At 36.2% G+C, this 27,817-nt stretch overlaps 1 protein-coding gene across 5 annotated transcripts in view; it reads right to left on the reverse strand.

The window, feature by feature from the left end:
• The window catches only part of ALS2 (alsin Rho guanine nucleotide exchange factor ALS2), a 77,241-nt gene that overhangs the window by 18,206 nt on the left and 31,218 nt on the right, over positions 1-27,817 (reverse strand). For 4 of the 5 annotated variants that reach the window (XM_045847597.1, XM_045847594.1, XM_045847596.1 and 1 more), the window contains 16 exons: positions 26,884-26,961; positions 23,530-23,712; positions 21,481-21,652; positions 19,465-19,645; positions 17,454-17,519; positions 10,477-10,639; positions 6,543-6,674; positions 6,017-6,145; positions 5,552-5,622; positions 5,084-5,150; positions 4,539-4,741; positions 4,359-4,424; positions 1,548-1,646; positions 808-972; positions 359-470; positions 76-153 (listed from right to left, as the gene is read on the reverse strand). In XM_045847597.1, coding sequence (XP_045703553.1) covers positions 76-153; positions 359-470; positions 808-972; positions 1,548-1,646; positions 4,359-4,424; positions 4,539-4,741; positions 5,084-5,150; positions 5,552-5,622; positions 6,017-6,145; positions 6,543-6,674; positions 10,477-10,639; positions 17,454-17,519; positions 19,465-19,645; positions 21,481-21,652; positions 23,530-23,712; positions 26,884-26,961 — 1,965 coding nt within the window. Of the gene's footprint in view, positions 1-75; positions 154-358; positions 471-807; positions 973-1,547; positions 1,647-4,358; positions 4,425-4,538; positions 4,742-5,083; positions 5,151-5,551; positions 5,623-6,016; positions 6,146-6,542; positions 6,675-10,476; positions 10,640-17,453; positions 17,520-19,464; positions 19,646-21,480; positions 21,653-23,529; positions 23,713-26,883; positions 26,962-27,817 lie in introns of those variants that run through there. The other variant, XR_006786699.1, reaches the window with a different exon arrangement.

A 27,817-nucleotide genomic window follows, 5' to 3' on the forward strand; every position in this document is an offset into this window, starting at 1 on the left:
AGCCTTTTCAAAAAGTAAAGAAATAATTAGTAAAAGATTGTATTAAGGAGAGAAAGAAGAAAGTCAGTTTCCAACCTTTCCACTAAGAGTCCAGTCATCTGAAAATTCTCCCTCATAGATGGTATCATCTTCAGAAAGTAAAACCCCATTCCCCTGTGTGAAGAAACAAAACAAAAATCACAATACATAAAATGCAGAGTAACTTAAGAGTACATATCCCCAAAGCCTTACATAATTTTAAAAAACAAGAAAAATAGTACTATTAATAAGGCAGAACATTAACAGATAAATTTAAAAGTCAATTAACACAGAAGCATTTAAAATATCAGTAATAACTATGTGTAAATATCAGACTCACCATCATTTTATTAAGGTGAAAGTTGCCTTCATAGTATAATCCAAACTGGGTAACTACCACACCGTTCCCTTGACACACATCATCCTGCCACATTCCCATATACTTCTCCCCCCTTCACAGAAAGAGAAAAGTGGTGAAATAAAAAAATCAATGATGATAAAAATGAAGTGAGGAAAAAACAATTATCACATGGAAGATACCAACCATCACCTTAGGTTGGAATGTGTTCAGTTTTTCTAGATCAAGTGATTAACTCCATCTCCTCAAATGTAAGACAGTGTGATAGGAAAAAGCACCTTACTCAGAGCAAAGCTCTCTCAGGAATTAAATGTTATACTCAGCCTAGCATAGATCTGCACATACCCCATGTATTTTTGTGATAACTCTAAAATATATAATTAAAAAAAGCTTATCCCACTAAATTTTGAGATTAGAAGTAGAGACCGTACCTTGTGATATCATCAAAGACACCATATCCTGCTTTCTTATCCATTACCCACTGGCCAATGAACATACTGGGAGAAGAGGAAGTCAATTTTCCACTTCGTAGAAGACCATGACCATGACGCATGTTATCTTGAAAACACCCCTCAAACACTTCGCCAGAGGCATAACTGTGGTTAGAATGGAGAAACATCACAAGCACATTAAATTCTGATGCTTATCTTTGCAAAGTTGGGAAATTCAAAATTATACTCATGTCTTAATGGTAATTATAATTATTTGTATATATGATTATTTTTCACCAATCAAAATCTTATTTTTGAATGACTGAGGTTAAGAAATTTAAAATGTCACAGGTAGTATTCTGTGGTAAGGTGGGGGGAAAACGTGCATTTAGTTCCTTACAGGAAAATGAAATGAGTGATCTCTAAACAAATGATACGTTTGTCCATATAAGAGTGGTATGATAAATATAAGATAAATTTATAGGCAAGATATTTAGGAGATTTTATGAGAAAGTTAGGGTTTATAGGGTTTGTACAGTTTTGTTAAAGACTAAATAATAGCCTAGTATTTTCATCTTGTAATAGATGAGAGGAACTTTAAAATAAGACTTCATGCAGTTTCAGTCATAAGAAGAGTAAGTAACATCTACTCCTTGAAAATTTTGGCTACACAGACATTTAAGTTTACATGATTCTTGGAAAAAGCAGTACCAGTCCAACAACCTTTCCGGTGTTATTACCTATAGACTCCCTGACCACACATTTTTCCTTCTTTCCAATAGCCCACATAATGGTCTTCTTTGTTTAGTGCTTTGTTTGGGATTCGGTATTCTCCATACCTGCCAAGGAGAATAAAAAAGAGCAGAAGATGCATTTATGACCTATTCACCTTTTATATGCACACACTTGTAAACATTGTAACATGGAGAGAAGAGAAAAGATTTACCAGCAGGAGGAAAGGAGTATATGGAGTCTTGGTTTAAGCTGTATCTACTACCTAAACTACTTGGAAAGTCTTACAGGAATAGGATATCAACCTCACTACACAGAGAGATTAAATGTTTTATCCCAAGTCCAAGGAAAAACAGAAAACCTGATCCTAGACCTATCTCTGCCACTTACTAGCCACATCATCTTGGGTAACAAGGTCCTGGTACCCCATTCCTTCACACTATAGTAAGGGGGTAAATCAGGTTATCTGAAGTCTCTTCTCATTGTAAAGTTCTAGTCAAAGGAAATTAAAAGATATCACAGAGGAGCAAGACACACAGTGCAACCCAGAGTTCCTGAGCAGGGAAATAAAGGCTCAAAACCTCTGGCTATAAAAATCTGTGGGGGTTGCAGTGGCAGGAGAAACTCCCAGCCTCACAAAAGAGGTCACTGGAGAGACCCACAGGTCCTAGAATGAACACAAGCCCACCTATCTGGGAGTCTGCACCAGCCTTCTGGTGCGGGGCCCAATTTGCTTATGGGTAGTGGGAAACATGTCTGAAAGTGGGCTGACAGTCAAGCAGGTGGCACTGTTCCCTCTCTGACTCCTCTCCCTCATACAGCACCACAACACAGCTACGTGGGTTGCCCCACCCTGGTGAATACCTAAGGCTTCGCCCCTTACTACTTACCAGGTGCACCAAGACAAGGAAGTATGGCCCAAATGAAAGAACAGATCAAAGTTCCAAAAATAGAAGTAAGCGAGGAAGAGATAGCTAACTTATCAGTTGCAGGGTTCAAACTACTGGTAATCAGGCTACTCACAGAAATGGTTGAGTATGGTTGCAAAACAGAGGGAAAAGTGAAGGCTATGCTAAATGGAATAAAGGAAAATGTACAGGGAACCAACAGTGATGGGAAGGAAACTGGGACTCAAACCAACAATTTGGAAAAGAAGGAAGAAATAAATATTCAATCAGAACAGAATAAAGAAACAAGAACTCAAAAAAATGAGGAGAGGCTGAGGAACCTCTGGGACAACTTTAAGCATTCCAACATCCAAATCATAGGGGTGCCAGAAGGAAAGAAGAACAAGAAGTTGAAAACTATTTGAAAAAATAATGAAGGTGAACTTCCCAAATCGGGCAAAGGAAATAGACTTCCAGGAAGTACAGAAAGCTCAGAGAGTCCCAAAGAAGTTGGACCCAAGGAAGTACACACCAAGGTACATCATAATTAGGTTACCCAAGATTAAAGATAAGGAGAGAAACTTAAAAGCAGCAAGACACAAGGAGATAGTTCCCTACAAAGGAGTTCCCATAAGACTATCAGCTGATTTCTCAAAAGAAATCTTATAGGCAAGAAGAGGCTGGAAAGAAGTATCAAAGTCATGAAAGGCAAGGACCTACATCTAAGATTACTCTATCTAGCAAAGCTATCATTTAGAATGGAAGAGCAGATAAAGTGCTTCCCAGATAAGGTCAAGTTAAAGGAGTTCATCATCACCAAGCCATTATTATATGAAATGTTAAAGGAACTTCTCTAAGAAGAAGATGATCAAACCTATGAACAGTAAAATGACAAGAAACTCACAACTGTCAACAACTGAACCTAAAAAATAAAAACAAAAACAAACTAAGCAAACAACGAGAACAGGAACAGAATCACAAAAATGTAGGTCACATGGGGGATTATCAGTGGTGGGGGGGAGAGTGGGGAAAAAGGTACAGGGAATAAGAAGCATAAATGGTGGGTACAAAACACACAGGGGGAGGTTAAGAATAGCATAGGAAATGGAGCAGCCAAAGAACTTAAATGCACAACCCATGGACATGAACTAAGGGGGCAGGGAATGCTGATGGGAGGGGAATGCAGGGCCGAGGGGAATAAAGGGGAGAAAAAATGGGACAACTGTAATAGCATAATCAATAACATATATTTATTTAAAAAATTAAATAAAAAATAAAAGACATCACAAAACTTATACTATCACACACAAAAAAACCACCTACCTGATCTAAATATATGGTAATCCTTATGGTGAAATAAGTTACTTCTCTAACATAATACAAAATACTTTATTGCCATAAATTTATCATGTAAATATATTTAAAGGTTAGAAAATATGACTAGCTTATACAAAAATAATGCCACTGAGTACCATTAGGATAATATATCACATAGGAGACTGTCCCTTTAGCATATCACAGAAATTAAATGATTTAAAACTTCTGAAAGGAAAATTTCTGTATGCCCTTTGTATAAAGAGGGCAACACTATCTCAACAGTCTTACCATCAATGTTGCCCAAGGTTCTCAGTCTTTACAACTGAGGGATAGATAGAAAACACAGTCCCATTCTAATAGATGCAAGGCTGTGTAATTCAAGGCCACATGGCTGTCAAGGTAAATGATTTGCTCTAGGTAAATCAAGGCTGTATCCTGGATTCCTAGCTTTCTTCTTGTTCACACATCTGCATTATAGGGCCCAATACAAGGTATGTCTTTCTAAAAAATAAAAACAAAAATCTACTACTTGTTTTGAAAAGAACTCTGAACACAAAATACCATTATTTGTGACTGAAGTTGAATTTACCCTCATGTTTTACACAATTTTCTTACCCATCTTCCAAGCCATTCCTGAATATGCCAGAATACATCTTTCCATCTGGCCACTTCAAAACCCCTCTGAAAGGTGTAAGCAAAGAATAATACATGTCAATTAATGTCTCAGATAACCATTTCTTTCTCAGTAATTAGACTCTCATCCTCACCCTAGGCATAAATCCTTAACATTTTCACCTGCCATGAGGCTTCCCTGAAAACCAACGTCCATCATAGCTTGCATCCTTTAGGCGAGGATCCTTGTAGAAAGTATATTTAGCACTGCGAGAAATGGGTGGTTCCTGCCTCTGGATGCTGCTGCCGCTTCCATAAGGTGGAAGATCAGAGGTCCCCCTCAAAGCCTGATCCACAGCTTGGCTTATAGCCCGTAGCCACTTTGTCTAGGAGCAAAATGTACAAACAGACTTAAGGCAATAACTCATCAAGTACTGCTTTAAATCCTGATAGTTTTCCTCGGTGTGAATAATTTTTATGCCTTCTAATGCTTTCCTTATTAATTAGGTAATGCTGGCTGACTCTTGGAAGTCACTGCTCTATGTTTAAAATTAAGTCACATTAAAAAAAATTAACTCAAAAGCCTACAGTCTTAGGTTAATGGAGATTTGTCTGACATAATTATGGATCATTAGCCAAGCAAGCATAATTTTTTTCTCTTCCTTACAACCATTAGAGACAGGTATATCTAAGTCAAAGATTGAAAGAAAATACTACAATTAACTAACCTTTTCCTGGGGTGTTGATGAAATGAGAGTGAACTGCTCCTCAGGTGTAGTTATCTTTAAGCCATTCCTAAAACATTCATATGGATAAATACCAGTAGGTATAACAACCTGCCATTACAATATCAATTCTCAAACATGAAAAACAACTTGTTTATTTCGAGAAGAGCAAAAGCCAATTAAATGCAATGCAGTCATGCCCTGGGTTTGGGTCCCAGAGTGGAAAGAAGGACACAGAGTTACTTTGCTCTGTGTTGAGTAATGGGGATGTAAGCAATGGAGACAGCCTTCCACCACCTCTGATCTGTCATGACTATCACAACAGGCCACGTAACTGTCTACATGCTGGAAGGGTGAGCCTTGTTTTGCAGAATGGGAAGGCCTCCTGAGCCTTTTTTCATGTCTAAGGAAACAACCTGGGTAACAGAGGGAAAGAATCAGGGTGGAGGTGGGGGAGGAGGACACACTTACACACCACCAGCTTCTTCGGAAAGTGGCTCTGCCCATAGCGTGGCCAAAGGGAAAACATGGTGTGTGGAGAACTGAAACAAAGAACATGGAGACACATCTGAGAAAGCCCATGCGGGCCCTGGGTTCTCTGGTGCATAACCTGATCCAAATGACTAAGTCCACAAGGGTGTCACCATCTCAGCCAAAAAGTCCCCATAATGTAGCTGACCCTAAGGGGGCTCCCTATGTCTGTTGCATGGACCCTGTCACACGGCTGATACTCATTTCCAAGATGTACTCATTTCCAGCTTTCCAAGAAGCTCCCTGAAATCTGTCCCATACCAGATGCAAGCTAAACATTCTTGTTTATTCAACAACTGCAGCAAAATCACAATAGATTTTAACACAAACTGATGGTATAATTGCTTAAGTAAGTATAGCACTCCACTTTCCAGTGCCTTTTTTAAGGTTAGGAATCTGGCCCACCTGGGCATGGACTAGGGCATCATTAAAGAGAATGAACCAGTTCACAGAAAACCTCCCAGCATGCTGCAGAGATAAGGCTCGGTTACTGCTTTCACACAGCAGTCGACGCTCTGGCTTCCTTAAGGAATCCTGGAATTAAAAACAAATATAAAACCAAATAATCAAAATTATCTTAATATGTAAAGAGAAAATGAAAAATATACAAATCACATTGAGAGAAATCTTTTGGTCACAGCTTAGCTTGATGTTAAACCTAAGTTTAAATATAATCCAAACATTTCATAAAATTAGCACCCAAAGGAGATTAAAAAGAAGACAGAAACAAAGGAAGATGAGATACACGTTCAGAGAGAATTCCTAGGAATGAGGAAAGGTGTTGATGTTTTGAACATCCATCAGTGTGGTCCTTAGACCGCCCTTAGAAAGGGGCTCATTAAAGCATTACTGTCATGGACAAGTGAGGAATGAAGAAAATGATGACAGTTGCCTACTGTTCACTGAGGTAATGACAATTGGCATGGTTTACCGTCATTTTTCCAGGAAAGGTTTTCCAGAAGCCCAGTGTGTACTCTGCTTCCTTCCTTTTCCTGCCGAGATGGAGAGCAAGAGACTCATAACAAGAACTGGAATCCTGCAGTTTCTGGTATTCTGGAGATGTCTGGAGGCCAATATATTAAAAGGGGGAAAAATAATATAAAACAACTGTCCAGATTCTGTAGCCTCAGTGTGGTTTGGATACATATTATTAAATTTAGAGAGGAAATCCAGCCTAAGGATAGACATGGTATACTAAATACAGCTGAACAAAAAGCACACTGGTCCCAGAAAATTCTGTAACATACAGGTACATAGGAAACAGAGAAATAACTCAAAAGGAAAAGAAACTGGCCAGTATCAGTGAGGAATCCGAGAACTCAGGACAAGAAATTCTCAAATGTTTTGGTCTCATGTTTTGCTTGTGTGGGTTATATCTATTGATATTTACCATATTTGAAGATATAGTTGAGAAATAAAAATATCTTCAAATACAGTAACATTTTAAATAAAACATAACTATATTTTGCAAAAAAAATGTTTAGTGAGAAAGTGGCATTTTTCTACTTTTTTTTTCCAAATCTCTTTATCGTCTGGCCTAAAAGATGACAGCTGGATTTCCATTTATGCCACTGCATTTAATCTTTTATGGTTGAATACATGAAAAAAAATCTGGCTTTATAAAAATATGTAGTTGGGAAAGTGAGGAGTATTTTAATAGCTATTTCAAATAATCATGGATAGACTCCTTTGAAACTGTACCAAAACTTGTACCATAATTTCTTAAAGAGTAGCTGAAATGCAGAATCTGAAACTACATTGATTGAAATTTTTGCACTCTGTTACATGAAAACCCATTGGTCCACCTTACATTTTTAAATAGAACTCTCATCCATGCATGATTTTATAACATGTAGATTGGACATTTGGATATTGGTTCACTGAGTTATGCAGATCTTCCAAATGTTGACACAAAATCACATGTTAGTTAATATTGCCAATCTCATCACTTTAAGTACTGGGAAACTGCCAGGCTCACAGTGATACGTACTTATTTTCCATATTTTAATTTTTGTTTAAAAGTCCAGAAGTTATCATTAGCAACAAATACTGTCAGTTTTCTCCTTGAAGTGACAGGCTCATGTACTCAATTTTGAGAAAATATTTGTCAAAAACCCAAATCTGAATAATGTTTAACTGTTTCAAGTTAAAAAAAAAAAGTAGCTCTCAAATCAAACAATCACCATATTGCACTTTCCTTGAGAAAACTCCATACTTCGGTATGCAGCAGAGCTGCTGTAAGTGGACTTCCCATTTCATCATGCGGAATATTAGAAAGCTGTATACTTCTGTGTGGGGTGATGAATGTCAACGAGCCTTACTGTGGTGATAGTATGCAATATACACATATCTCAAATCATCATGCTATAATCTGAAACTAATATAATGTGATATGTCAATTATATATCAATAAAAAATGTATACTCAATGGTTGAAGTTAACTAAAATTAATTTTTACTGCTTCATCAAGAATATTCAGGGTGATCATTTTGTAAGTTATGTAAACATCTAATCACTATGTTGTTCATTTGAAACCAGTATTATATCGTATGCCAACTGTAATTAAATTTTTTCATTTAAAAATAAAAAAGAATTCCTAACTAAAAATTGAAACTGCATGTTTTTTAACTGCAAATACATGGCAGCAGAGAACACAATGACTATGACTAGTTGGTGCCTCTACCTTGATTCACGCCAGGGAGCCAGCAATTGTACTCAACTTTACTTTGCACTGGCAGTACAAATGACAGCACAGTGAGAAAAGCAAATGTCTTAGCACTGTCCTGAAAATAGTTTGACCTTGTGACCCTCCTGCAAGGGTCTCTGGAATCCTCAGGGGTCTGCAGGACTAGTTATGGGATGGGGTATAACCGCTGGGCCTTGTAGGGAGTGGCCAGAAGGTAAGATGAAAGGATGATCTTGCATGCTCATGAATAATTATTTTACATTTCCCAATTCTTATTGGGGTCAATCATATTTATTTTTTTCCATTCATTTAAGAAACATTTAATGGTTTCTGCCACAAATAGAATATTCTGTTGTGTTCTAGGGATAAAAAAATAAGGAAGGTACAATGTCTGTGTTCTGGGAACTTACAATTAGGCAGAGAAGATAGAAAAACACAGCATACCAGAATAATGCAGTGGTTTTGTTAACAGATTATCTATCAGAAAAGACAACATAGTAAAGTGAAAAGAACAGACTCTGCTGCCAGAGTGAGTGGACATGAATTCTAGCTCTACCAATTCTCAGCTGTACCTCAACCCTCTCGTCTGCAAAAGGAGGTAATAATAATATCTACTTCACAGGGTTGGTGTGGGGATTAAATAAATATATATATAACATACTTAGAACAACACTTGACACATGAAGTGCATTTAATAAATATTAGGTATTATTTTTACCTACTTATGTTTACATATGTCTAAATTGTATCTTAGACTTAATAAGTAACCGTATGAAGTGATAGAACATAGCCATGTGTTTTGAAAAAATGTCAACAGATGATTTTGATCCTCAACCCCAGTTAAGAACCACTGGCATAACATGACAAGAAAATACATGGAAAATACAAGAAAATACATGACATGGAGAGATAAAGTAGCAGCAAAGCATAGAGGAGGGAGTAACTAATTCCTAAGGGATGAGAAAGGAAGTGTGGTATAGTCAAAGAGGACTTCATTTTCATGAAAAAATGACTTTGACCCAGGCCTTGAAGGATTCCCATACAGAGGATGGAGATAGGGGTGTTTCAGGAAAAAAATATAAAGCATATGAGAGCCACCTCCAGGGAATCTGAACTAACATGTAGGACACAGGGTAGATGAAACAAAAATGGGTATCTGATTTTGGAGTCTGGATTTTTTACACAGAATTCAGGCCTTGAGACTGGAAATAGTACAGTATCAGACTCTTTGAACATTCCAAGTTAATCTAGGAGGGATGATTTTTTAATTAATTAAGGATCATTAAGGTAAAATCTGTATTTCATTGGGTTATGTGTGTAGCTCAAACCTCCATTGCTAAAACCACGCCAGTTTGGGTTAAACTGAATAAAAGACTTACAGGGCCGCAGTATGAGTACAATCAAATGTGGAAAGCCCACATCAGCTCTTGGGTCACTCTGGAGACTGAAATCTATCCAGGTATGGAGACAGAGACTTAAAGATTAAAAAGATTCTAAACTATAAAGAACCCTGAAGTCATGACAGCTTCTCTGGAGCCCTTCAGACAGGAAATGAAATGAAACTACACATTTCAGTACAATTTCAAAGGTAAATGTCTTAGGACCTGCTTTATCATATACCCACATACTAGGGCAGTGCTAATTTTCTAGGATTTTCTGCCTAATTTTATATAGAAAGTAGGCCAGTTAACACGTGAGGAAATTCTGTAACACTGTGATTTCTCACAGCCTATGCCAAAGTGACCCAAATACCTGGTATGAATCTAGCCTGAGTCTGGTCAGGTGTTAACGCCACTGCCTTACAGGTGTGTGTTGTTTATACAGAAAGGCAGGGTTGCAAAGAGCTCTAGTAACTTGTACTCAGTGTTCACTCAATAAACTTTGACAACTATTCAATGAGTAGCACTCATATTTGGCTCTCAACTTTAAAACGGTTTCATAAAATGAGTACAATTCATCTTGACAACATCCTGAAAGTAAATCCACAGGAAAGAAAACTAGATTTACCTATAGTTATGTTTTTCTTTCATTTCCCTTTATGAAGAAAAATAAAGTTAATTAAAAAATATATAGATATTAAATTAGTGGAGTTCCAGACTGTGGGGTGGCATAATCCAAACAAACAAAGTATAATCCTTGGCTTCCCAAGTGTCCAAAGAGGGTATCCATGGGAGCTTACCACTTCAAAACAAGTAGCAAGCTTTAGCAGAACTTCTGCATAATTATGAAGTCGTCTGGTTGGCAAGAAAAACAAAGTATTCAGTATTTCTATCAACTGGGTGTTTTCATCAGTCACTTCTGATAAATCTTGCAACAGCTCCTGGTTTTTATTTAGGAAATCACTGAAGATAGAAAAAAAAAAAGAGATTCAGCTAAGCATTTTGGTAATGACAACATGCATGATATTGATTAAAAACATTTTACTAGATCCTACCTTTTTCAGATTTTGTTCACATTTTTAGGTGCTATGAAATAGTAGATGATGAATACAATAAAATAAGCCAGATATAATTAGAACAATTTCCCTCTGTATAATGAGATATTTTAAGTATGCAAACTAGCAAAGTGTAGCAATAGTAATTCTATAACACAGATGGTTAACCACCGACTTGTGCCTCATGTTCTAGAAAATAAATCATGCACCCCAGTTTCAGGGACTGGTTGGAGACCAACTAACATCATTACGTATTAATTTCCAAGCCAAAAGTCACAGCGATGGATGGCAGGGCTAATTGCTCTAATCAGTTGTGCTAAACAAATACTGGAGGAAATACAAAGCTCTTTGCTACAACAAAACTGGAATGAAATACTATTAAAATACTTCTAATTTCTTCCTTTATTCTTCAATTGTTGGTCACCTAAATTTAAATTTATTACAGGAAGAGTTATAAAAAACTATAGGTATCAGTACTGTGATTAATAGAAAATAATAAAGCAAATAACATGCAAAGATTTCAATGCTGTGCTCTTCAAAAGCATTTTAAAGCTGAAGCCAGCATTTAGTTATTTTTAATAAGATCTTATTCATTTTTAGAGAGAGGGGAAGGGAGGAGAAAGAGGGAGAGAAACATCAACGTGTGAGAGAAACACTGATCTGTTGCTTCTCGCACGCCCCCAATTGGGGACCTGGCCCGCAACCCAGGCATGTGCCCTGATTGGGAATCAAGCCAATGACCTTTCAGTTCAAAGGCTGGCACTCAATCCACTGAGCCACACAGCCAGGGCCAGCATTTAATTTTATATTCAATTTTATATATAAATTCTTCATTAAAATTTTATTGCAGATTTTAATGCTGATCATTGCCCGCAGAGACTATACTCACTAGACCAAAATACTTTTATAAAAAAGCAAAAATTAGTGTGACAGAATATTAAGCATCTGCCACTTAATGAGCAATAATTGTGTGCCAGGCCCTAAGTGCTTTACAAGAGTTATACTATAATTCTTAGCTACAAGGCCTCAAATAAGTCAATGTCACACAAGGAGACTGTAAGGCAAGAATGAATCATTTTATAATCCCTTAAAGAACTAGGAAATAAAGATATGTTTAACTCAGAAATTATGACATACTATTGCAGAAAGATGGAAAAATGTGTAATAACTTCCAAGAACCCGAAAGTTTAATGGCACAAATTGGAATCTTTTATAATGCAATTAAGAGATCTAAGAGAGTGCTCTGGGGCACATGGCCCAGACTTTTATTTATACTTGGCTTGTGTGAATGTTCCTACTTACACCTCCATGTTCTGCTGCTGAGCTCATCTGAGGACACTCCCTTATGCCTTTCAGAAGTGTTCCGCTCTCACCTGCCCCTGAGAGGAGGAGGTACTACATGGTGCACACACACTCCTCTGCCCACATTCCTCCTGAATGCCCTGTACTAGACAGAAACGTTCCAACTCTTGTGAAGCCTGTTACTTCTCGGGACTCACTCATTTCCTTGCCTACAGTCTTTCCCAACAGAAGTCCTGGTTTGCTCTAAGGAAATCTGAACCAGATCCTTTGCTTAGCTTCTCTTTTTTCTCTTGGGAGTTTTTGATCAAATAGGGGCAATATTGCTCTTTCCAAGTGCCCATCAAAAGATGAATGGATAAACAATATGTTGTTTATATACAACAAAATATTATTCAGCCATATAATGGAATAAACTTTTGGTATTTTCAACAATATAGATGAACCTTGAAAGCCTTATGCTTAGGGAAATAAGTCATACACAGAAGGACAAATGTATGCTTTCACTTATAGAATAGGCAAATTCATAGACAGGAAAGAGAATATTGGTTATTAGGGGCTGTGTGGAGAGAGGAAAGGTAAGTTATTGTTTAATGGGTACAAAGTTTTTGTTGGGGATACTAAAAAAAGTTTTGTTTATAGGTAAATGGTGATGGTTCATAAAACCATGTGAATATACTTGATGCCACAGAAATGTACACTTAGGAAAGGTAAAATGCTAAGTAATATGTTATGCATATTTTACAATACTAATAACATTATTATTATTAACCCTGGAGTATGATCAAACCACTGGGCTAGCCTGAAGTAAGCAGCTAAGTGATACCCCAGGTAAGTGATGAGAACTTCAGCACTATTATCCAAGATCCACAACTGCCACGTGGGCTCACCAGCTGTCTCTAGAGGTTCTCAAACTGTTCTCTTTTCGGTTTGTAGGCCTGTGCTCAATCCACTGAGCTACACCGGCCAGGGCCTAACTGTTCTCTTTTCAAATAAATACTTTAAAATCATTTTAAATATTGACTTTGTAAGTAGAAGTTGAAAAAAAAAACCACATTATTACTGCCTTTAGCTATGTAAAACCCTGGGGTTCATAAACCACTGCTTGGAAAATGCTGCCCAAATCCAGACTTAACATCTGCTGCCACGGCTCGGAGTCACCCAGTGTTCATTAATTGCTTTCCCTTTGCCCAGGCTCTAGCAAGAGCCTTTCATTTATATCATCTGATTTGACTGCTCTCACAAGAAGTCAGGTCAACTCTTAAGTACAAAACTATGAACTCAATTCTGAAATACCAGAGGAAGGTTAACAATAAAGTACAATATGGCACCAGGGTCAGCAACTGTCGCAGTCCTTTAAGTCCAGAAGCTTCCCCATTTAAATTGCCACAAGTATCCACCTATTTTTGCATTCTCCTATAATTAAACTTGCTTTTCTCCAGGAATTACTATTTATAAAATAATTATTCAACTTCTTTCTGCTTTATTTAATTACTGCTTTGGCAGTCATTTTCTCCTATTTTCTTCAAGATTCAGCATTCCACCTACACTTTTAATCATTATAATATACAGACAACTGAAAAAACACCAAAGTAATTAAGTCCATCCATCTGTTGCTTACAAGAAATATACAAAAATATTATAATACAATGTAGAAAGGCTGAAAGTAAAAAGTAGAGATGGTGTCATCATATTAATATTTACAAAATAGCAAGAGCAAGGATTTTAAAATTACTACATAAGGTTAAAATATAACACTCTTAAACTGTCATTAAAAAAATGAAGGCCAAATCCCTATATTCTGGAAATAAATGAGCACACGATATGAATCGAAGAAGAAATCATGATGGTAGTTTTTTAAAAAATTGTAACTGAAATCTATAAAAACAAAATGCATCAAAACTTTAAAAATAAAGCTAAAGCAAACTTAGAGGAAAAATTATAACCTTATATAAGTACATTACAGCCTTGACTGGTGTGGCTCAATGGGTTGGGCATCATCCTGCAAACTAAAAGGTCGCCAGTTTGATTCCCTGGTCAGGGCACATGCCTGGGTTGCAGGCCAGGTCTCTGGTTAGGGGCATGTGAGAGGCAACCAATCAATGTGATGTTTCTCTCCCTCTCTTTCTTCCTCCCTTTCCCTTTCTCTAAAATAAAATAAAATCTTTTAAACACATTAGAAATATTAAAAAAAGAAATATTAAAAAGATTGAAAAGTTACCAAACTAAGTGCTAAGCTCATGAAGTTAGAAGGTGAACACAAAGAAAGCAGGAGATAAAATGCAGAAAAACAAAAGAAAGTATTAACTAAAGCATAATTTTGGAAAACAATAATGAAAAGGGATAAACTTCTGAAAAGACTGACCAAGATAAAAAGATAAAAGGTTCAAATAAATATTATGAATAAAAATAAGGAGCACAGCTACAGTTACTATGGAGGTGAAAATATCTTAAGACAATCATAGGAATAATATGCTAATAAATTGGAAAACAAAGGTGCAATGATCAATTTTTCAGAAAAATTCCAATACAATAACTAAAGCCCTAAGAAGAAGTAAAGACCTGAACACATCTATTCATTAAAGAAACCAAATCAGACAGAAACATTTCAAACAAACAACCTAACCCTACATCTATAAGAACTCAAAGAACAACAACAAAGACAGGCCAGAGCAACTAGAAGGAAGGAAATAACCAAAATCAGAGCAGAATTAAATGACATAGAGACTAAAAGTAAAGTTGTAAGGATTAATGAATCCAGGAGCTTATTCTTTGAAAAGATAAACAAAATCGACAAGCCTTTAAGCAGGCTCACCAAAAAGAAAAGAGAAAAGACCCAAGTAAACATAATCAGAAATGGAAGAGGAGAGATTACGACAGAGCAAGGGACATAAAGGAAAGAATAAACAAATGGGATCTCATCAAAATAAAAAGCTTTTGCACAGCTAAAGAAAAGAGTATCAAAATAAAAAGAGAACCAACTGTATGGGAAAACATGTTTGCCGATGATACCTCAGACAAGGGTTTGATCTCCAAAATATATAAAGAACTCACACGATTCCACTCTAAGAAGACAAGCACTCAATTAAAAAATGAGCAAAGGACTTGAACAGATACTTCTCCAAGGAGGACATACAGAAAATCCAGAGACACATGAAAAGATCCTCAATATCACTAGCTATCAGAGAGATGCAAATTAAAACCACAATGAGATACCACTTCACACCAGTCAGAATGGCCATCATAAACAAAGCATCAAACAACAAGTGTTGGAGAGGTTGTGGAGAAAAGGGAACCCTAGTGCACTGTTGGTGGGATTGCAGACTGGTACAACCACTATGGAAAACAGTATGGAATTTTCTCAGAAAACTAAAAATGAATCTGCCTTTAGACCCAGCAATTCCACTGCTGGGATTGTATCCTAAGAACCCTGAAACACCAATCAAAAAGAACCTATGCACCCCAATGTTCATAGCAGCACAATTTACAATGCCCAAGTGCTGGAAGCAACGTAGGTACCCATCAGTAAATGAATGGATCAAAAAAGTATGGTACATTTACACTATGGAATTCTATGCAGCAGAAAGAAAGAAGGAGCTCCTACTCTTTGCAACAGCATGGATGGAACTGGAGAGTATTATGCTAAGCGAAATAAGCCAGGTGGTAAAAGACAAATACCATATGATCTCACCTTTAACAGGAACCTAATCAACAAAACGAACAAGCAAGCAACATATAACCAAAGACACTGAAATAGAGAACAGGCTGACAGTGACCAGAGGAGAGATGGGAGGGAATTTCAGGGGAAAAGGGGAAGGGTTTATAGGAACAAATATAAAGGACACATGGACAAAAACTAGGGGGGGGGGTGGAAATGGGAGGGAGGTGGGGAGGGTTGGGTGGGTGGGCTTGGATGGGAGTAAAGGACTGAAAACTGTACTTGAACAATGATTAAAAAAAATAAAATAAAATAAAACATTAAAAAAAAGAAGAAACCAAATCAGGCCCTGATTGGTGTGGCTCAGTTAGTTGGGCATCATTCCACAAAGTGAAAGGCTGTCTATTCAATTCACATTGACAGGGTGCATGTCTGGGTTGAGAGTTCTGTCCCCAGTCAGGGCAACCGACAGATGTTTCTCTCTCTTTCTCCCTCCCTTCCCTTCTCTCTAAAAATAAAGAAAGAAAGAACAGGCTGACAGTGTTCATAGGGGAGAGGGGAGGGAATTTCAGGGGAAAAGGGGAAGGGTTTACAGGAACAAGCATAAAGGACACATGGACAAAAACTAGGGGTGGGTGGAAATGGGAGGGAGGTGGGGAGGGTTGGGTGGGTGGGCTGGGATGGGAGTAAAAGATAGAAAATTGTACTTGATCAATAATTAAAATAAAAATAAATAAATAAAATCTTTAAAAAAAAAGGAAACCAAATTAGTAGTTTAAAAACTTCCTACAGGAAACACCCCAAGAAGGCCACACATTTTTACGGATGAATTCTACCAAATCTTCCAAATACTGATAATTGCAATCTCATGCAAACTATTTCAGAAAATAGAAAAAGAGAGAGCTCCGCAACTCATTTTATAATTGCTAGTACAATCCTTTAACCAAAATTAGGCAAGCTTAGAAAAGAAAAAACATCTCATATTCATTTAAGATGCAAAAGTCTGAAATATTAGTAAATTAAATCCAGCAACATATTAAAAACATAGAGACCAATGAATTTACCTTGAAACTCAAGAATATTTAATATTAAAAAAATCAATCCTATTCAACCATTAGGAATAGAAGGGAGCCTTTAAACCCTACAAATGATATTTACCCAAAATCTAGGGCAATCATATTTAATGGCGAAATATTAATTGTTCCCTTTAGAAGATCAAAAGTAAACACGGCAGACATTAACATCTATTAAATCTGGGTCATGAGTACATATTTGAAATGTCTTCTGTTAACATAAACATTTGACTGATTTTTTAAACCTACCTTTGTTGTAGGTCAACACTTGTTGAGAAACTGCACAGTTTAGAATGACTGGCCTTATGTAAGGGGCTTTGATATTTATTACTTTTCCAGGAGCTGAATGCAAAAATGTTACACTTGTGCAACACTATGCACTTTTCTGTGTAGCATCACACACACATTCCCATTTTTCAGAGGAAAAAATTAAGCTCAATTTGGTGAAGAGGGCTGTCAGAAATAATATGTGGTAGCAACAAAGAAAGACTCAGATCTTGTGGCTTTTTTCGGTACCATACTACTTCCATTGTTAATCATAGGTAATACCTATACTTTATAAGGATTAGTAAGAGTCTACATTTTGATTCATTTGGTAAAATAACCAGGTAAAAGCTTTTCATGGGCACTCAAAAACACAAAACACTTTAAAACATGACCTTTTGTTGACAGAATGATAACAGAATGCTTACATGGCAGGCTTAGCAAGAAGCTGGAATCCTCCCATAACCAGGAAATTTGTCATAGATGTACAATACCTTAAGCAAAAAAGAAAACACATGTACATTAGTGTTAAAATGTATATTAGTTCTTTGGCATTTTGAACAAGCATCCAGAACGGATACTTCTTGGTACCTCACCAATGAGTTTCAGCACTTTTGTGAAATCAACACTGATGAACTATGAAGAACTGAAGAGAAGGGCAGGTCATGCAATAATCACAATAATCAGGGGAGAAAATACTCCATTTTAGTAAAGATGTTAACATAATAGGAAATTTAAAAAACACCTAAAGTTATGCAGAAGATACTAGAATTTATCGGGTAGATTTTACTTTGTGACTTAAATTTGAGAAAGTATGATTAAAATTGTTGGATTTTTAATGAAAAATTTCTCTAATCTCCACTTTGGGTTTTCCAATTAAGTCTTCAGAAATAAAGAACAGAGATGAAACAGTAAGAAAATATGTTTTAAAAACTTGAGTGAAACAGCATTAGAAAGTGTTGGTTAAAGTACTGATCTACTGCTAGAGATTAAGTCTTGATATACTGCTTTGAACCATGTACATTTTTTCTGTACTCTTGGGCTGGCAAATGGAATCAACTGCCTTTGAAAGAGAAGGCAAGATAAAAAATAGCCCAAGGTAATATACAGTTAAAAATAGTTACAATGGTAAATTTTGTTACATGTATTTTACAATTAAAAATAATTTTTTAAATTTACAAATAAAATTTTCTTGTTCCATCTATATGAATAATTTATGTTAAAAATAGCCCATGACATCAAAATAAAAAGCATTTCAAGCATAAATTCTTAAGTATAACAGAAGAAAAAAGAACAGACTGTGATGAATGCAAGTCAAAAAAGAAAAAATTATACTGATAAAACCGAAACCTTCACACAAACAAAACTTAGCTTAAAAAGTAAACTGATATCTAATTATGTTGTTATGTCTGAAAGATGAGGAGTTAAAAGACTCTAATCAGGGCCTTTCCTCCCAGACAACAGCTTCAAGTATATTAAACTTTACTTAGAAATAAAATCACGTACGTCTATTTGTACATATATGTTAAATAAGCAAGAATACATTAAGATGATTAACAATGGTTATTTCTGATGGAAGGTTATGGGTGACATAAAGATAATCTTTATTTGCATAATTTTCTAAAATAAACCTACATTACTTATATTATAAATAACCTAAACAGAACACCAACAGAACATGAACTTGAGGCTGGTGCTTTTTATTGCCTCTGCGCTGTGGCTGCTGTGGTCTTGGAGCTTCACACAGAGCCTGGCCCTTAGAGGGTATTCAGTCAAAGAAGAAAACCTATACTTCAGATCAACAGTAAAAATTAATATATATTAAAGTAACATTTAAATTATGTCCTACATCATAATGTCAAAATTCAAATTAAGAAAAAGTGAGAAATATTTAAATTTTCATATATATTTGGGATATTTTACTTGAAAAACATGAAAAGAGCCTTAGATAACTATTCTCAGTTTTATTAATAAAATATCTTTATTTTAAAGACAGTTTGGTCTTTAAACCTTCCCTTTACACAACAGTAAAAACCAGACATTAGAACAACTCTGTATTTACAATCAGTAATCTTAAAATAATTTTAGTTACTTATTTCCTCAAATTTTAATATAATTTACTTAAGTAAACAAATTCTCTAAAGGGAATGGTTACATATTCATATGTATCACAGTACATTGTATGTAAAGTACACTATCAATCATTCTGCTAGAATATAGAAGGAAATATGAGAATTATTTTTAAGCCTTTTTTCCCCTTAGAGAAAACTAAAATTTTAGCAATGCAGAACTATAATTGGCTTAAGATTAAAATACTGCTTTGCAATTTCTATTACCTTATATCACTCTCCCTAATCTAGTCTCTTCTGATTAAGGAGCTGTTCTCCTTGGCAGAAGAACCCTGCAGAGACTGAACATGACACGGGACTGGATACTTGCTCTGTATAACTATCCAAGAAGAGACTTGAATGCTTCAGAATGACCAAGCTCCTGGCTTCCTTTATCCCATGAAGGAAGCTGCTCAGTGAGGCTCCATGCTGACCAATTAGGTAACATAGCTTACTGAATCGGCTTGCCACCTCCTGCAACAGCTGGACAGTACTTGCGGTGCCCAAATTTTCTGTAACAAGATGATGATGATGATAACATAACCTAAAGATTCATTACCTGAATACTTCCATATGATCAAGATTATGAATTCCCCTTTTCTAAAAATATTTAGCATGATGAAATGTATGAACCCAAATAATCACAGTATTAAAGAAGGCAACTTGAGAAATCACAGAATCCAGTCATTTGAGGAACTTGTTAAAAACACATTCACAGTGATCTCATGGGTTCTGACTCAGTAGGCCAGGGTTAAGACCCCAGGATGGGTATGTTAAAAAGAAAAGCTTTTCAAGTAATTCTGAAGACCAGCCAAATTTAAGGACCACTGAGCTAATCCAACTCTCCTCTCATTTTGAAGATAAGTAACCTGAAGCCACGAGAAGGGGACTGTCTAATTTCACTCAACAATTATTGACAGCCAGGAATTAAACTCATAACTACTCAAAGTAGTTATATCTTTGCAACATTTTCAGCTTTTTGTACTGACTTCTGTTCAACTTGTCCCTTGGACAAGCCCAACACTTCAGTACAGAGAGGGCAGTCCAAAAACCAGACTGCCCGGGTTGCTCTAAACTTTATAGAGGGCATCAGGAGATTATTTGCTTTTTCCCAATCCAAAATTCCTAATTTTCAGGACTTCTCACCAAGTAGTAGGGCTGATGGGCAGACCAGGTAAGACCAACATTAGAAACCAGAAAACAGGACAGAGAAAAGGCAGACTGCACTTTCCTTGCAGAGCAATGCAGGAAGTCTGCAGCTTGGATTGCTTCCTTTCCCTTGCCAAAGTCCTGGGGTATTGGGTCCACCCACTGAAGGGGATTTACAGAGCAGGGGCCTCTACAACATTTAAATAAGCAAAATACATTTTTTTTAAATGCAGATACTCTCCAACTTAAAAAGGAAACAGTAAGTTAGTTATTTGAAAAGTAGATGGTTTCCCACTAAAAACAATGAACCTGTCCATAAAAGCCAATGTCACCTTAATGTGGAAAAGCTGGTGTACTAACAAGGTAGCATTTAATTACTAGAGTATTGAATTACTCGAGTACTGAATTCTGGGTCCTCAGAGGGGGCCAAGGAGTACAGGGAAGAGAAAGAGAAAGAATACTTTCTCTCCATTTACTGAGTGCAAGGCCAAACCTAGAAAACATTTTAAAATAAGGGAAGTTTATTTTTTAATAGCTGCCCCCTCCAATCCCCATTTGGTATTCTTTTCTAACCTCCTAGAGGCCTCAGGTACCTAGCCTTTGTTGGCAGTAGCACACTGTCTAGGACCATCATAATCCATTTCTTCTATAATATCTCCTCCCCTTCAATCTTTTTTGTAGCTGACTACAGCTAAGAAAAGGAATCAGATTTACTCAATTCATGCTAACGTGGGATAAGACCCTTAATGCTGTTACAGTTGTCAACAATTGCAACAGTCTGCATTCTACATGTAAATCCAAATGAATCTCTATTTGACATAATTCTAAGAGCTAAAACAAAGAAAATGAAAAATTTGGGTGGTATAATGTAAGTTATCTTAGGGCTAGAAGGACTGGTGGGGCTAGAAGTGTTGTTTAGAAGTCTAGCTCCTAGGATCTACTTTCCCAAAAAGCTGTTTCTACTTCTCTGGCGTGCATATTTGGAAAGCCCCATTTTCTACTTCCACAAGTAAAAGGAGCTCTGGAAGCGGTACGCTAGGGCAGTGGCAGCTAGGCTACTGAAAAAGTGGGAATAGTTTGCAAGGTGTTGACTGCCTGTGTACAGAAAGAAGAGAATGGAAAGAAAGGGATAAACCATAACTCAAAGGTTTTAGTTGTGATGTAGGAAGAACAGATAAAACAAGAGTGCTCTACTTACCTAAACTGAGAAGAGGCCTGAGAATCTGAGATTTGATATCACTAAGTTTTGAATAAAACCGTCTTTCCGTGGCAGCCAACTCATGGAGACTGGCAATATATCCCATAATGTTCTTGTCCACCAAGGCTAGATAGCTGTCTTTTCCTGCTGTCACTCTACTTATATATCCAAGCTAAAACAGAGGACAAAAAAAGATGAAAGATAAAGTATAACTTACTAGTAGCAGTTTGAGCATTGGAGGTGGCTTATATCATCTGGCAAGAGCCAGCTGGTAAATATTCAAGAATTTTGCAAGTTGATAACAAAACCATTGGTAGTTTGAAACTGGCAATAATAAAATTACCCTCCATCCCAATGGCAAACACTACAGATCATTGCTTTTTGGTCTTGTTTGGATTTGAATTTTGGAGATGGCTTACCAGCACACCACTGTTATCTATATATAACTACATGTACTATACTTTTATTTATTGCCAAAATACCTTTTTATTTTATATTACATGTGTTTAGAACCAGAGACATATACCCTAAACAGACAAAAATCCAAGTGATGTGGTTACATGTCTCAGGACTCCTTTTTGCATAAAATAGGATAAATGAGAGCAGAGAGGAATCTGCTATAGATTAAAATACCAAACGACTGGGAATTATCTTGTCTCTTAAAAATACTTTACAACATACAGGGATTTTCTTTAAAAGATACTTTTTTCATTTATCTATGACACCACTGAATAAAAACATTCAACGTCTTCATTCACATATCACTATTAAACTAGGCAACCAAGCTGCAGATCCAACAGCCTATTAAAATTCCACTGTAACTAAAGGCACACTGTAGCCTCATCCTTTTCATCAGGACATTTCATCCTTTATCTGGACTGTGGCATCTTGGATGGGGAATGTGGAGCCAGGGCCAACAGCTACAAAGAGTCAATTAGTATGTCTGGAATAACAGGATATACACACACACACACACACACACACACACACAGGTTAAGAGCTAAATCTTGGCCAGCGTTGCCTTTAGCAAGAAAGATCTTGTTTCTGTACATTCATAGCTTACATATTTAGCCAGAAAAAAACAAAGGAAAAGAAAAGTCCATAGGATATATTATTCAATAAGAATAAGAAATCCAGAATGTACTAGCTTTGAAGGTTAATTTCCTGGAGGCATATCACTTTGAGGAGGTGAGTCACCTTAGTGGGGGGGTTGGAGGGAGGCGATGACACAGAAACAGGCCAATGATTTAAGTTTATGACATAGAGTTAGAAAGTAGGAAAGCAAAGAAATTCAGATCAATGAATGAAAAAGGGATAAACAGTAGTAAATAAAATGAAAAGCTAAGAGAAGCAGGGAAGACATGGGAAACAGAGCACTGTTGGTGACCTGTGAGGCCCCTGAAATTTTTACTTCCCAGTTATAGTTAAAAATTCATCTACTCTCTTTATTTCCACATTCACCTCTATGAGATCCACAAATGCAGTCAGGAAACATCACTGTGAAATGTACTTTTTAATATTCCTACATTACGGTGTTAATTCAACAAGCATTCATAAAGTATTTACAAGGATACAAAGTAAATAAGAAATCCTAAAAGCCCTACTCCTATGAATCTTATGGTTAAAGACAGACAATAGACAAAGTAAGTAAATTATATAGTGTATTAGGTGGAGACAGGCAGTATGGAGTGAAATAAGTCAGAAAAAGGAGATAAGGGATGAAGGAAAGGGCGTGCAACTTTTTTTTTTTACATCCTCAGCAGAATATAAGTTTATTGATTTTAGAGAGGGCTGGGGGAGAAAAACATCGATGTGAGAGAGAACATCAATCTGTTCCCTTCCATAGCGTCCCAACTGAGAATTGAACCTGCAACCTTTCAGTACACAGGATGACACTCCAACTAAGTGAGCCACCTGGCCAGGGAGGGGCTTGCAATTTTAAACACGGCAGTCAGAGATACTTAACAACAGGTAAACATACAAATAACAAAAACAAAATACTTCTCGTGCACTATAGAATGTGGGCCGTAGGATCCAATTCCTGTTCACCTTACTACAGGAGAGAAGTACTGGAGTCTTAGTGCCACTGTGATTCTCTGGAAGGCTGTCACCTTCTGCAGGGTCCTGTCGGCCACTGTAATATAACCCAGGCTGGAAGTCTTCCGTATCCACCAAAAACAGGGAATAATCCTGGCCTGCAGCTACACTCCAGACTCCATTTTTACTGTTTACCTGCAACGACAGCAAGATATTGTCTGTCCAAGATGAAGGAATCAGACAGAACTTCGGATCCACAGGAACTGAAGTATTAGGCTACTTAAACAAGTGTGGTGCAAAATCAGTCATATCTCCGAGGGCAAAATTTACCAGACAATGTACCTAATCAAATGCAGAACAGACAGAGGGGTAAGAAGAAATCCTTTGTTCAGTTTTAAATTTAGAACTGGATTGTTTTTATAAAAATCTAAATAATTGGAATTAAAAAAAAATACAGATCTGATTTTTTGTTATTTTTAAGTCCCCATAGGACTTCGCCTGTACTACAGTCAAGAGAACCAGAAACTTCTGAAGCCCTATTCCGATAGCTAGCACACACCTTTGTCTGTTCTCATTTGGCTGTGTGCAAAAAACTTAAGGTTAAAAAAAAAATCTAACAACGCTAAATTCCATTCTGGCCAACTGAATGCTAAAATTCAGTTTTCCCACTTGGAACTCACTACCTCTCTGATGTGCCAACTCCCAGGATGCTGAAACAGACAGGATCCTTTATAATTTTATTTACATGGATCCCCTAGACCAGTGATTCACAACAAATAATCTTTGTAGCAGCAGCAGCAGCAACTACCTAGAAATATGTTAGAAATGCAGACTCTGCAGCCACAGAGCTTCTGGGGGTTGGGACCTGGCAATCTGTTTAACAAGCTTTCCAGGTGATTCTGATGTATGGCAAAGTATGCCTTAAACTAATCGTTTTCAAACCTTAGGGTTTCACATAGTTCAGGAGCCACCATGGAAAGGCAGGTGCCAGGGACCTGTCCCCACCCCCCTCCACTCTTCAACAAAAGTAGTTCTATGTGTATCTGTTTCATGTATGGAATTCTGCATAAGATTCATTTGAGGAAAGTGTTCTGCTATGAAAACTACTGCTCCCAACATCCAGACCCAACTTCAGCCATGACTCCTAGGCTCTGGACTGATAAGCAAAATAAAAACTTCTATTAGATTCTGTGTGTTTAGATAGGTTCCAAACACTACGTTAGGTGATTGCGTGAATGACTGAGTGAGTGAATGTGTGTGTGTGCACATCTCGACAACTTTATAGCTATCCTCTCCCACATGACACTATCTTCTCAAATTCAGGCTCTCCTGATAAGTAACTTACTGTTGTTTTTGCAGAGAAAAATTTTTTCTCCAGAGTCTTCTTAGTCTCTAATCAAAACTAATTCAAATCTCACTCTACCTTGACTTTAATTAAAATGACTTCAAGTTGTTTTTCTCACCCTTCCCTCAAATTAAAAAAAAAAAGAAAAGCCAATTCCTAATGCTATATCTTTGTACGTACATTTAAAGAGTAATGAAACTAAAACCTTGTATTGGGTTGCCCAAAATGTTCATTTGTTTTTTTCCCTAAGATGACTCTAGTAGTGCTTAGTTATCTTTAATTTCACTACAAACAATTTTGTTAGATTGTATTGTGACAGCTGTCATATCAGCATGCATTAAAAAAATAAAAAATTGGTAAACTTTTGTGTAGCTGTTTTAATGTTGAAGATGAAAGACAATATGCAACATTTTCAGCACATTATGCTTTATTATTTCAAGAAAGGTAAAAACACAACTGAAATGCAAAAAAATATTTGTGCAGTGTATAGAAAAGGTGCTGTGACTGATCAAACATGTCAAAAGTGGTTTGAGAAGTTTTGGGCTGGAGATTTCTCTCTGGACAATGTTTCACAGTCAGGAAGACCAGTTGAAGTTGATAGCAATCAAATAGAGACATCAAATGAAAACAATCAATGTTATACCACGTGGGAGATAGCTGACATATTCAAAATATCCAAATCAATAAAGTTATTGGTGAAAATGAAAAATGTGTCTTTTTTTTTCCAGAAAAAACCGTATGGACTTTTTGGCCAACCCAATAACAAACTCTATTCTTTCTTGCCTGATTCTAAAATGTTAAATAAAAAATTTATTTCCAGGGTCTTCATGCTACATTATAAAACCTTCCTAAGTATGAATAAATGCATGTTGTAATTTATTCAAATGAACAAAAAACAAGGAACAATGATTTATCATATTTTTACTTGTGATAAAATAGCAGAAATTAAATACCTTACCACTACAATGTTTTATAATGAAAATATTTAAGATTAGAGCTAGAAGTAATAACTGTTCCCTGATGTTTTATTTAAATCTTTCCTTTCCAGGAAAACTAAGTCTGCTGGAAGAAAAGGCAGCATGTAAAACTCTTACACAGTGGTGCATCCAAGTGCACACTGAATACATGGGTGAATCATTGGGGTATGTATTAACATGAATCACTGGACTGAGGTTAACTATCCTTTTTTAGTCTCTGTTAGTTTGAGTAGAGGGAGCATGTCTTGATGTGTGGAAGATACCAGAATCAAATCACACATACCTGAGCTCCATATTCCATTCTGTTAGGCTACCACCATGCACATTCCCTACTCACTACCCCACCCCTCAAAAGCCAAACAACTCTTGAATAAGAAGTCAATACTATTGATGAGGATTTGGTATTTCTTCAGGGTGTTGGGGGAGAAAAAAGGTTGAAAAACATTCTTCTAGAATTGCAACAAAGAGACTAGAAATGACCAACGTCTGAATAGCATTACATAAACTAAAACCAATTCACATAGCAGTGAAGAAATCATCTATACTTTGTTTCACTACAGAAAACGAGAAGGTTCAAAAAAGGTTTTACTACCATGACTATGTATATAAAAGAAACCAAAACAAGACATAACACCACCAAATAATGTTATGTAAAAGTCAAAATTGAGTGAGAAGTCGAAGAGTAGGCATTTGGTAGTATATAAAGTTCAGAAGTCTACATAATAGTCCTAGAAACACTTGCTTTAAAAGAAAAAACTTCATCATTTTTACTTTTATAAAAGGATAAAGAAAACTATAAATGTTCAATGAACAGTGGAAGCTAAGAAGAAATACAACACATCAGTAAATATAACACATCAAAAATGTAACATTTGGCTTGAAAACAAGTGGTTTCATATATAGTTTTTAAATTAAGTATATCAAGACACATTTAGGTTACAAATTTCATATCTTGTTTTACAACATGACATTAAGAAATATAAAGTGTTATAACTTAGAATTCTGGAATAAGTTGATATAGAAGCTTCAAGTTCACAAAAGTACCTTTGCAAGACGAGGGACTGTTGTTGGAAAATCGGAATGCCCAAGTTGACCAAAGCTATTGCTACCCCATGAGTAAACCTATTAGAAAACCACAAGAAAGTAGGTAAGGGTTGTGAATCTGACTTGGCACATCAATTCTAAACCTTTATAACAACATACATGCATATACACACATGCATATATACACACACATATATACCAATAGTTATACATCAATTACTTATACAAGTCCTTTCACAAATTACTTATACTAGTAATTTATACTAGTCTTTCTACTCTTTAAAATAACAGATATTAAGGAAATTTATTTTAAACAAGACCATAGATAACAGGTAGATAGAGTACATAGGAAGACAGAATCTAAGGGTTAACAATAACATTTTTCAAGTGTTGACTATCTGCCAGGCATTGTTCTTAATACTTTCTGTGTATTAATTAATGTTTCATTCTCATAATTCTTTTTTTTTACAGATAAGCAAACTGGCCCAGATAGAAAACTAATTTGTAAGTAGCAGAGCCAGGATTTAATTCCAGGAAATTATTTTACACTGTCACTTACAAAGAAAGTGATAAAAAATATAGCCAAGTGCTGCAAAAAAAAAGTAATCATGATTTTTTGCCCTGTATATAGGAGCACTTTTGGAATGACTAGAAAGCCTTTTCATGTAAGAGTCACTAACGGAGAAACACAAGTACCAATGCTCCACTATAGATCAAAACAAAACAAAAAACTAGATTAGCGGGAATGCATAAAATAAAAGTAGTTCTGTTTATTCTCATTATAAAAGTAACTCATGGTCATTGTGCAAAAATGTGACAGTATAAAGAACTTCTTTAAAAGTGAAAACCACTGGTGATTTGACTACTTATAAACAACTACTATTTTGTTTTCGGAACACACAAATATATGCTTCCAGAAATTTTAATGCCTACT

This window comes from Phyllostomus hastatus, unplaced genomic scaffold, assembly GCF_019186645.2.
Source record: "Phyllostomus hastatus isolate PE091 unplaced genomic scaffold, TTU_PhHast_1.1 phas_contig_57, whole genome shotgun sequence".
In the NCBI taxonomy this organism is placed as follows: Eukaryota; Metazoa; Chordata; class Mammalia; order Chiroptera; family Phyllostomidae; genus Phyllostomus; species Phyllostomus hastatus.